General features: G+C 37.4%; 1 protein-coding gene across 28 annotated transcripts in view; it reads left to right on the top strand.

The window, feature by feature from the left end:
* Positions 1-12,380, top strand: part of PSD3 (pleckstrin and Sec7 domain containing 3) — a 655,493-nt gene that overhangs the window by 586,783 nt on the left and 56,330 nt on the right. For all 28 annotated transcript variants that reach the window (XR_011498768.1, XM_070499774.1, XM_044751008.2 and 25 more), the window contains one exon: positions 1,990-2,060. Coding sequence is in view for 27 of the 28 variants with exons in the window: in XM_070499774.1 (XP_070355875.1) it covers positions 1,990-2,060 (71 nt within the window). In the remaining variant the exon portion in view is untranslated. The remainder of the gene's footprint in view (positions 1-1,989; positions 2,061-12,380) is intronic.

Here is a 12,380-nt window from a genome sequence, read left to right as displayed (position 1 = left end):
ACGTTCCTCCTACAGAAACGAAAAGGTTTTCTCTAAGTTTTTTTCTAGCATTATCCAGTGCTTTGCCTTAAGTTATGTGAATTATCCACATTTTAAAATTAAGCAGCTGAAGTCCTGAGAGGTGGAGGGACAGGTCAGGAGTTACTGGTTAGGGGTTGGTGGGTGAGAGGATAGGTTTTAGACAAGGGCTAGAAACCAGCTGATCTGCTGTGCAGTCTGGCACCTCCACCACACCATACTGCCTCTGGTCCTGCTCTGCACCAGCTCCTGCAGCCCATGGTCACCTCTGTGTGCGCTGTTCTCACATCTACCGTGTCAGAATTTGACGTCTGTTGAAGAATATAGTCAGAGATTTTATACATAGAGATATATACATATATCTCTCTATATAAAATCTATAGTTCTCTTTATAGTGGTCACTTCTTTTTTTCTTTATAAAGGAGATTATGGTACACTTTTTTTTTTGAGGAAGGTTAGCCCTGAGCTAACATCTGCCACCAATTCTCTTCTTTTTGCTGAGGAAAATTGGCCCTGAGCTAACATCCATGCCTGTCTTCCTCTGCTCTATATGTGGAACGCCTGCCACAGCATGGCTTGACAAGCAGTACATAGGTCCACGCCCAGGATCCGAACCGGAGTGCACTAACTTAACCGCTACACCACCAGGCCGGCCCCTGTGGTATACATTTTTTGATCATGTATTTTTGAGTACACACTTTTAAACCTTACATAGTGGAAACAGATGGGATGAGATTTTTTATTTCCCCTGGAAACCTGCAGAGCGGATGTTTTGAGTCCTTTTTTTACCAGGTGGGCATCTCAGTATGGTGTTGGCAGGAGCACCTGTGTTCTGTAGGTGGATATTCACCCAGTTTCCAAGCCTAAGGATCTTGAATCTTCAGTCAAAGGAGATTTAAAGGATTTAAATCTTAAGAATAGTGCACTTCCTAATTTAATCAGATGTACAAATTAAGGACAGTCTAGGCAGGCAAATAGTTGATAAAGGAATAAGAATAAATAGTCCTTCTACCTATTTGGATAGACATGTTTAGAAAAATGGCATTCAGGTAATAATATTTTCTAGTTACACATTTTAATTTGTTTAAATTAAGAATAAATAATAAACTTTTGCTAATCTATTCTTTTGCTTTAGGACAATTTGTGAAAGTCAATAGGTGAAATTCTGCTTCATACTTTAGGAGAATATAAAAAGGAATGTAAGGACTTCAAAAGAGAAGTCATTTGGAGAATTTTTATGAGGATGACTAACTGCCTTGCACTGTGCCAGGTTCTGTGGATTCTAAAGATGAAAGTTCACAGGTCATTCAGTCTAGTGAAAGAGACATTTAGACCAAAAATTACATTACAGTGCAGCAAAGTCTGCAGCGAAGAATTCACAGGTTGCCATAGGAGTATAGGAGTGATAATAATTAAAGATATAGTCCGGTTGGTGGGGGTATGGGAGAAATGCTAAAAGTCGTCCTTTTATGTTCTGGGACTTTTTTCTTACGATTCCTTGAAATGTGGATGAAGCCATAAGGCTCTGGTACTCAGCCGTTTAAGCGTTTTCTTGGATTACTGTGTATTTCCAGGATGCTTTCTCTTTAGCTCTCCCGTCTTGAGGTTCTCTCTGCTAGAGGGCCGGCTGCTGAGCCGAGCTGCGGAATGAGCTCCTGCCTCTCCGCGTCCTAGTGTGCGACCACAGGCAGGTCGCCTCTCTGTGCTTCGGTCTTGTAAAAGGACAAGAGTCGTGGTCCCTGCCTGCCAGGGCTGTTGTGATGATTGAATGCCACAGTACCTGGAGACATTTTTGGAATACTCTGCCTGGACACGGAAAGGCTCAAGGGAATTTCAGTTCTCATTGTCATTGGTTTTGTTAGCTACTAAACCAGAAACATTGAAACACAGTCACCATGTTGATCATTCCGCTTCTCTTTCCATAATGCTAACGTCCGTCAAGTAAAATTTTCCGTTTCTTTTCCTTTCTAGCTCCAAGAGGACGGCGAGGGTGGAAAACCTTTTATGCTGTGCTGAAGGGGACAGTCCTTTACTTGCAAAAGGTAAAAGCAAATGAAAAATGGAAGCCCGCCAAACGTAATGAAATGTTAATTAGACAACTTACCCCAAAAATGCTCACTTTGTACACAAATATTCACTTTGTACAAACACCCAAAAGACTGTTTCGTTGATGTCTAAATTATTTTTTAGATTTTTTTTGTTTTTGGTGAAAAAATTATTTTGGAAATTATATGTAACGTAGTATTTTATACATATATAAAGGTTTTTTATCTATATGTATGTATGTATGATCAGAGGGAATGGATTAGCTTTGTTGTAATTATGTTCAATTAGAAATTTTGAGGGGCCAGCCCCGTGGCCGAGTGGTTAAATCTGGCGCCCCGCTGTGGCAGCCAGGGTTTCGCCGGTTCGGATCCTGGGTGTGGACATGGCACCGCTCATCAGGCCACGCTGAGGAGGCACCCCACACAGCACAGCCAGAGGCACTCACAACTAGGGTATACAGCTATGCACTGAAGGGCTTTGGGGATGAGGAGGAGAAGAAGAAGAAGAAAAAAATAAAGATTGGCAACAGATGTTAGCTGAGGTGCCAATCTTTAAAAAAAAAAAATTTTGAGAATAAGTTGATAAGTTAGACTTCATATGGTCTGTGCAGGTACAGACGTATGGCAGCACTTGCTTCAATGGATATTTATACTGTATATTGTTTATTTCTTCATTTATTTATTGTTATTTAACAATATATCTTCATTTATTTGTCTTCATTTAGATCCTGCCGAAACCTAGAAACACATTTTCATTCAAGTCCTAAAGTATCGGTGCTTAACAATGAAAATGTATTCCAAATTACCTGAGTAAGGGTTTGTCAAGAACATTCCCTGTCAGGATCCTTTCTTCCAATCGCAGAATCTGGAAATCTGTCTGGGATCAGGTTTGCATGTTCTGGCCTGTGAAGGGTAGTCCCTGGAGCTTCACCACCCTAGCTCTGTGGAGGTGGAGATGGGAGTGTTGTGTGTTGACTGGAATGAGGTGCACCACTTCCCGGGCCCAGCAGGATTCTGCCTCCCGCTGTGAAGGCAGCTGGGGCAGCTAGGGCTGACTGGAGGCCAGGCAGGAACAACACTGCCCTCAGAGGTGACTGATGGGAAAAGGGTGTTTTTGTGATAAAAACCATGTAACATGAGATCTACCCTCAATACATTTTTAAGTGCCTAGTACAGTATTGTTAATTATAAGTGCAGTGTTGTGCAGGAGATCTCTGGAAATTTCCCATCTTGCATGACAGGTAATATCCAGTGAGCGGTTATTCTCCCACTCCCCTCTCCCAGCCCCAGGCAGCCACTTTCTGTTTCTGTGAGTTTGACTATTTCAAATACTCATATAAGTAGAATCAAGCAGAATTTGTCCTTCTGTGACTGGCTGACTTCACTTACCATAATGTCCTCAAGGTCCATCCATGTTGTAGTATATGAAAAGATTTCCTTTTTTATAGCTGAATAATAGTTCATTGTTTACTTCCTTTTCTTTATCTGTTCATCTGTCATGAACTTTGTGTTGTTTCCACTTCTTGGATATTGTGAATAATGCTACAGTGAACACAGGAGTGCAGAGATCTCTAGAAGTGGAATTCCTGGATCTGCTTTTAATTATTTGAAGAACCTCTGTATTGTTTTCCACGGTGGCTGAAACATTCTCAGTTCCCACCATCCGTGCACAGCAACTCCACATTCTCCACATGCACGTTAACACTTGTTATTTCCTATTTTTGTTTTTCTTTTCTTAATTTGTTATAGTGGCCATCCTAACAGATGTGAGATGATAACCTCATTGTGGTTTTGGTTTGTTTTCCTGACGATTAGTGATGTTGAGCATCTTTTCATATACTTGTTGGCCATATGTGTGTTGTCTTTGAAGAAATGTCTATTCACATCCTTTGTCCATGTTTTAATCAGGTTGTGTTTTGCTATTTAGTTGTAGGAATTCCTTGCCTATTTTGGATATGGATCCCTTATCATATATATGGTTTTCAGATATTTTCTCCCATTCCATAGATAGCCTTTTCACTCTCTTGATTGTTTGCTTTGCTGTGCAATCAAGTGTAAACAATTTTACACAGTTTGCTGTGTAAACGATTTTAGTTTTATGTAGTCCCACTTGTCTGTCTTTACTTTTGTTGCCTGTGCTTTTGGTGTTATATTCAAGAAATTATTGCCAATCTCAAGATGCTTTTCCGCTATATTATCTTCTATGAGTTTTATAGTTTCAAGTCTTACATTTAAACTTTTAATTCATTTTTAGTTGACTTTTGTGTATGGTGTAAGGTAAGGATAGAATTTCATTCTTTTTTTGCATGTAGATACCCAGCTTTCCTAGACTATTTATTGAAGAGATTATCTTTTCCCCATGTGTACTGTTGGCACCCTGTGAAAGATCAGTTGACCATATATGCATGAGATGTTTTCTGGGCTTTCTATTCTGTTACATTGGTCTCTATGTCTGTTTTTATGCCAATACCATAATGTTTTGCTTACTGTAACATGTTTTGAAATCAGGAAGTGTGAAGCCTCTAAATTCGTTCTTCTTTCTCAAGGTTGTTGTGGGTGTTCAGGATCCTTTGTAGTTTCGTATGAATTTTAGGGTGAATTTTTCTATTTCTGTAAAAAATGCCATTGGGATTTTGATAGGGCTTGCATTGACTCTGTAGATGGCTTTGGGTACTATGGACATGTTAAGAATATTAATTCTTCCAATCCATGAACGTAGGATGTCTTTCCATTTATTTGTCGTCTTTAATTTCTCTCAGCAATGTTTTGTATTTTTCCTTGTATGAATTTTTCGTGTCCTTCATTAAGTTTATTCCTAAGTATTTTATTGTTTTGATACTATTGTAATTGGAATTTTCTTAATTTCCTTTTCAGATTGTTCATTGATAGTGTATGTAAATGCAATTGATTTTTCCCTGTTGATTTTGTATCCTACAACTTTGCTAAATTTGTGTCTTAGTTCTAATGATTCTTTTGTAGAATCTTTAGTTTTCTGTATATAAGGTCATGGCCTCTGTGAACAGAGATAATTTTACTTTTTCCTTTCCAATTTGGATGCCCTTTATTTCTTTTTCTTGCCTATTGTTCTGATTAGGACTTTAGTACTACGTTGAACAGAAGTGGCAAGAGTGGGCATCTTTGTCTTGTTTCTTTCCTTAGAGGAAAAACCTTCAGTTTGTCACCATTGAGTATGATGTTAGCTGTGGACTTTTCATATATGGCCTTTATTATAGTAAGGTAATTTCCATTTATTCCTAGTTTGTTGAATGTTTTTTGTCATGAAAGGGTATTGAATTTTTATTAAATACTTTTTCTGTATCTATTAAGATGATCATGTGATTTGTGACATTTGTCCTGTTAATGTGGTTTATCACATTAGTTCATTTTCATGTGTTGAACCATTCTTTCATCCCAGGGATAAGCTTGGTCGTGGTGTGTGCTGCATTTAATATGATGTGGGATTTGGTTTGCTGGTGTTTTGTTAAGGATTTTTGCCTCTATATTCATCAGGGATATAGACCTATAGTTTTCTTTTCTTGCAGTGTCTTTTTCTGGCTTTGGTATCAGGGTAATGCTGTCCTCAAAAAACGAGTTTAGAAGTATTCCCTCCTCTTCAGTTTTTTGGAAGGATTTGAGAATAATTGACATTAAATTCTTCTTTGAAAGTTTGGTAGACTTTACTGGTGAAGCATGTGGTCCTGGATTTTCTTTGTTGGAGGTTTCTGATTACTGATTCAATCTCCATACTAGTTATGGGTCTGTTCTGATTTCCTGTTTATTCATGATTCAGTCTTGGCAGATTGTATTTTTTAGGAATTTATCCATTTTTTCTAGGTTGTCCAATTTGTTGGTGTACAGTCTCTTATAATCCTTTTAATTTCTGTGGCATCAGTTATAATGTCTCTTCTTTCATTTCTGATTTTATTTATTTTTTCTCTTAGTAGTCTAGCTAAAGATTTGTCAATTTCATCAGTCTTTTCAAAAAACCAATTCTTAGTTTCATTTATTTTTTTCCTATTGTTTTTCTGACCTCTATTTCATCTACTTCTGCTCTGATCTTGATGTTTCCTTCCTTCTACTAACTTTGGGCTTAGCTTGCTCTTTTTCTATTTCCTTGAGGTGTAAAGTTGGATTATTTATTTGATTTTTTTTTATTATAGGTGTTTATCTCTATAAACTTCCCACCTAGTACTGCTTTTGCTGTAGCTCATAAGTTTTTGGTATGTTGTGTTTTTGTTTACCTTTGTCTCAAGATATTTTCTCATTTCTCTTTTGATTTCTTCTTTGACTCATTGATTATTTGACAGTGTGTTGTTTAATTTCCACATATTCATAAGTTTGCATTTTTCCTACTGCCATTAATTTCTAGTTTCATCCCATTGTGGCTGAAAAATAATATACTTAGTGTGATTTCAATCACCTTAAATTTTTTAATACTTGTTTTATAACCTAACATGTGATTTATCCTGGAGAATGTTCTTTGTGCACTTGAGAAGAAGATGTATTCTGCTACAGTTGGATGGAGTGTTCTCTATATGTCTGTTAGGTCCATTTTATTTACAGTGTTTTTCAAGTCATCTGTTATTTTTTGATATTCTGTTTGGATGTTCTATCCGTTATGGAGAGTAGGGTATTGAAATCCTCTATTATTATTGTATTGCTGTCAATTTCAGTTCTATCTGTATTTGCTTCATATATTTAAGGGTTCTGATGTTGGGTGCGTATGTATTTATAATTGTGACTCTTCCTGGTGAATTGACCCTTTTGTCATTATATAATATCCTTCTTTGTCTCTTTTTACAATTTTTGACTTAAAGTCCATTTTGTCTGTAATAAGCATGGCTCTCTTTTGTTTACTTTTTGCATGGAATATCTTTTTCCACTCCTTTACTTTTATCATATATGTATGAACTATAAAGTGAAGCTCTTGTAGACAGTATATAGTCAGATTGTTTTTCAATCCATTCAGACACTCTGTATTTTGATTGGGGAGTTTAATGCATTTGCATTTAAAGTAATTATTGATAGAGAAGGACTTACTGTTCGCATTTTGTAAATTGTTTTCTCTTTTGTAGCTTTTTTGATCCTCTTTCCCGCTGTTGTCTTCCTCTGTGTTTTGTTGATATTGTGTAGAAGCATATTTTGCTTTCTTTCTCTTTCTCTTGTGTATCTTCTGTAGGTGTTGTCTTTGTGGTTACCATGAGGCTTACATAAACCATGTTATATAGTTCTAACAGTCTATTTTAAGTCTATTTTAACTTCAATCACATACAAAAATTACATTTACTTCTCCCCACCACACACAGAGTTTATGATACTGATGTCAGAATTTACCTTTTTTTAATATTGTCTATCAATTAACAAATTTTTCTGTTTATAGTTATTCTTGGCACTTTTCTCTTTTGACTTCTGTACTACGGTTAGATGTGATTTGCACCCTACTACAGTGTTTTATCATTCTGTATTTGTCTATGTATTTACCTTTACCAGTGAGGTTTATAGTTTATATGCTTTCACGTTGCTATTTCACTTCTTTTCATTTCAAATTCTTCTTTTGTTTTCATTACATCTCTTGTAAGGCAGGTCAGCAGTGATGAACTCCCTCAGTTTTAACTTATCTGGGAAAGTCTTTATCTCTTCTCCATTTAAAGGACTAAAAATGGCAGGTTTTTTTTTTTTCTTTCAGCATGCTGAGTATATCATTTTACTCTCTCCTGACCTGCAAGGTTTCTGCTGTGAAATCCTATGATACTTTTAAGGGATTCCATTGTATCTGACAAGTCACTCTTCTCTTGCTGCTTTCAAAATTCTCTCTTCATCTTTGACTTTTGAAAATTTGATTATAGTATGGATGTCTTTGAGTTTATCTTAATTTGAGACTATAAGACTCCTTGGATCTGGATATCCATTTCCTCACCCAGATTTGGGGAGTTTTGGGCCATTGTTTCTTTTAATACACTTTCTGCCTCTTTCTCTTCTCCTTTGAGACTCTAAGAAATGTGTATATTGGTCCAATTGATGGTGTCCCAAAAGTCCCCTAGGCTTTCTTCACTCTTTTTCATTCTTTTTTTGTTTGTTTGTTCCTCTGACTGGATAATTTCAAATTACCTGTCTTCAAGTTTGCTGATTCTTTCTTCTGCAAATTCAAGTCTGCTATTGAACCCTTCTAGTGAATTTTTTCAGTTTAGTTACTGTATTCTTTAGCTCCAAAATTTTTGTTTAGTTCCTTTTTATATTTTCTGTCTCTTTGTTGATAGTCAGATTTTGTTCATGCATCATTTTCTTGAGCTCGTTGAGCATCTTTATGATAATTATTTGAATTCTTTGTCAGATGTTTCATAGGCCCCTCGTTCTTCAGGGTAGGTTTCTGGAGATTTGTTTTGTTCCTTTGACTGGGCGGTATCTACGTGTTTCTTCATTTGTCTGGTAACTTTATGTTACGATCTGTACAGCCACCTGTCTCAGTCTTAACATACTTAACAGACTGCTTTCACACAGGGGAAAACCGTCACCAATCTTCTTGGCTAGGGATTCTCAGGGCCTCTGCAACGTTTTTTAAGGAATGCAACTTCTTTGGGCCTGTGCATGCAATTTCTCAGGGAGGCTTGCATGTTTCTTTTTCGAGAGCTCGTAATTCTTGATCTTTCTGGGGTTTGTGGCACTGCTGTTTCTCTGACTCTACAGCAACAAGCACCCAGCTCTGTCTTGCTCTGCATGGCAACTAGGCATCCAGGGTATGCCAACTCCCCATCAGTGCCCCAAGTCAGAGGAGACAGATACCATTTCCCTTGGGCAGTCCTGGGATGAGCCAGAACACCAGATGCACACTCCACTCCTTTTTCTCCCTTCTTAGAGAGAAGCCTTAGGTTGTATACCTTTCTGCCAATCTTGCCAAGCTTACTGGCCTGCAGCAAGTCACTCACCACTTTCCTTTGGTCCAGCAGCCCCCAGGCATCCAATCTGTGCTGATTTTCTCAGAGCTCTGAATGAGGTTAGACAGAAACCCATTCCTTGGGCAACCTTCCAAAAAGCCAGAACACTGGAGGCATGCTCCACTCTTCACTTTCCCCTGAGGGAGAAGTTAAGGACCAGGGCATTCTCTCACAGTGCTGATCTGTGGCAATTTCGAGGAGGGACTGGCACAGTTAAAGTGGAATTGCTCTTCTTACCCGTTTCAATGCAGCTTTTCTTGGTCTTTTGCTCACCTGGAGTACTGCAACTGCTTAACTGCATTCTGGCATTCTCATAAAGGTGTTTTGATCTGTAAATCATTGTTAAATTAGTGTTTCTATGGGTAAACAAGAGCTGAGACTTCCTAATCTGCCATCTTGCTGACATCACTCCTAGGAAAAGATTTTTAAATCTACTTGAACTATGATATAGTTTCAGTATCTTTTTCTTTTTATTCTACTTATTCTCATAAACATTTTTAAATTAGAAATTTTTCAGGAGCATATTTTTTGGTCAATCTGCTATCTGGTAAAGGTGTAATGGTAAGTCATAGGGGTTTATTTTTTCCTTAATAGGGTTTAAAAAAGCATTCATTTTTAATTGCTTACAATATTTTCCATTAAATAGATTTACCATAATTTAATCTTTTTCCCATTTTCAGACATACCCTCTTTTCAGTTTTTCACAGTTGTAAAATATATGTATTTGTGCACATGTCTGTTTAGTTTTTGAGATAGATTCTTGGTGGTATCATGGGTCGCAGGAACAGGGTAGGAATTGTTTAAAATTGAGATGTATTTATAAATTACTTCTGGAAAAGTTAAGCCAACTTTCATTCCCTACAGCAGTTTATGACAATATCTGTCTCACCACAGCCTCTCCTAACCACACTGATTATTAATATTTGGATATTAAAGAAAAAGGTCTCATTCACTTTGAGCTTCTGTTTTCAGTGTGCAAATATATGCCCTTACATGCTTTTTACACTTCTGTAGCTGCCTTTCTATACTTGTGTTTCTCTGGGAAGGAGTCCTTCCCTTTTATATAACATCTGTAATACAGTTGGCCTTTAATGGATTCCAAACGCATGGATTCAACCAACTGTGGATTGAAAGGCCTATGCTAGTTGTATTTGTACTAACCATGTCCAGACTTTTTTTTCTTGTCATTATTTCTTAAACAATACAGTATAATAACTATTTGCAAGTACTTATCTTATATTAGGTATAAGTAATCTAGAGATGATTTAAAGTATATGAGAGGATGTGCATCAGTTATATGCAATTGCTACGCCAATTATGTGAGGAACTTGAGCATCCATGGATTTTGGTATCTGCAGGGGTTCCTGGAACCAATCCCCTGCAGATACCAAGGGGTGACTGTACTGGATCAGATGGCAACTCCTGTGTAATGGCATCCAGACTTGAACTACTGAGATAATAAACTGCTTTAGAATGGAGATAAAACTATTGGGGAGAAATATATTTGTTTTATTTTAAACATTTTGAAATGTTCTAACAATGCCCGAGATAATATAACTGAAATAATAATTTTTTTAAACCACTGTTCCTTAAGAGTCCACTCAGATCAATATTTAAGAGGACTTCAGCTGAACTATATTATATTCTATATCAGCATTTTGCATATTACCAGAGCAGCTTTGTAAAGAACGATGTTATAATTCTCTTTTCTTCTATTTCTTTATTGGGACTTTTTTTCAGATGTCTAGATTGGGAAGTCCATACCTAACACAAACCCTTTTGTTTTCTTCCTTTTGGAGTAGATTAGGTAAGGAATATTAGGGCATGGAATGCTTCAACTTGGACCAGAGCTTTCTTTGTGGGTAAATAATCTTTGCAGAGAGAGGTATGAAGTTAGCTGAAACCCAAAGATTACGATGAAAATGATTTGTGGCATCCTTCTAAAATTTACACATCACTTTGAGGGACAAAACAATATCAAAAACAGATTAGGAGATTATCCATGGCCCTAGTTGGCCAGATATCTTGTATTGTCTTTATTTCCCTATGGAGTCAGCACAACTTCTAATTTATAAGTCATGTGTGTACGTTCTGGGCCCACATTGGTCCTTTCAACTAGCTTTGTCTCTGCAGGGAACAGCCCTTTGAAATTAAATTTTACATATCACACCTGTTTCCCCAGCATAAATCATATTCTCTTGGCTTACTTTTTCATTTTCTCTAAAATCTCTGTAAGGACTATCTTTGGCAAAACCATTTCATGGAATACCTAGCCACAGGATTTCTACCCACTCCATCCCAGGGAGAGGCTAGGAAGAGAGAAAATAATTCTACATTCAGCATTTAACAGAGGTGACTCAAAGAGAAATACTGTTTGCAAGTCACCAACTTTTCCTATTTCATTGTCTTCTCCCTCAGATAAGTGAATTGGATTGAGTTTGACTCAATCAGATATAGAAGAGAAAGGACTAAATATTGACAAGGGAATGACTGTAAACTTTGAAGCTTCAGCATCAGTTTAGATTAGAGCTCCAAAATTAGATTCCATCTCCATATTTATGGTACCTCTGGAGTATGGCAAATGGTGCGTTTAGGGAAAGTGGGGTGAAATTCCTTTTATAAAGTGAGAAATCAGACACAAAGGAAATGATACATTTGTGTAGCAGAGTGCAAAATAGAGCTGTAGGCTTGTCTGTCAGAGTGCTATTTCATCGAAGCAGTGAGAAGGCAGCGTTGCTGCAGACTGTCTGCTTAGGGTGAGGGTAACCCTGAAAAGGGCAGCCATGTTTCGCATCCAGTCTCTACTCTCCTGTTATTGTTTTTAAAAGAAAAAGGAAGGGCTGAAAAAAAAATGTGACAAATGCTTGAAACTTCAACGTGTTAATCAACCAATGTCTGTTCCCAGAAACTTCACACAAATCCTAGAGACTAGCTCATCAGTCACTGGAGGCTTAATCTTGTCAGGCCACGTTCTTATGTGGATATATTTACTCTGATTTTTTAATTATTTTTTCCTGATTTTTAATATTAAAAAAAAGGCAGATAGGCAATACAAATATGAAGACCCTATGAGCTTCTACATCTGAAAATGCCAAGCAGTGTAAGGTCAACAGTGCTATCTGCTGCTGAACAGACAGACCTTTGCTCTAGAAGGTCTTCAGCATCCTTTGGGATATTGAGCTGCCCACGAGATGCAGCAAGAGTGGGTAATTAGATTCTTCCTCTTTGAATAATCTCTGAGTTATAGAGTGTATCCGAAGCTCAGTACTGGTGAAGGATGGGTCCTACAAAGGGCTTCTAACACCCCATTGCTGGCTAATCCTAACCTTACTGGAGTCCTACTGTGCCAACACATGATAACAGATGTGACATAAAAAGTAAGTTA

The sequence above is a fragment of the Equus asinus genome, chromosome 27 (genome assembly GCF_041296235.1).
Source record: "Equus asinus isolate D_3611 breed Donkey chromosome 27, EquAss-T2T_v2, whole genome shotgun sequence".
In the NCBI taxonomy this organism is placed as follows: Eukaryota; Metazoa; Chordata; class Mammalia; order Perissodactyla; family Equidae; genus Equus; species Equus asinus.
The sequence above is the reverse complement of the archived record's forward strand: the minus strand, read 5'-3'. Positions and strand labels throughout refer to the sequence as shown.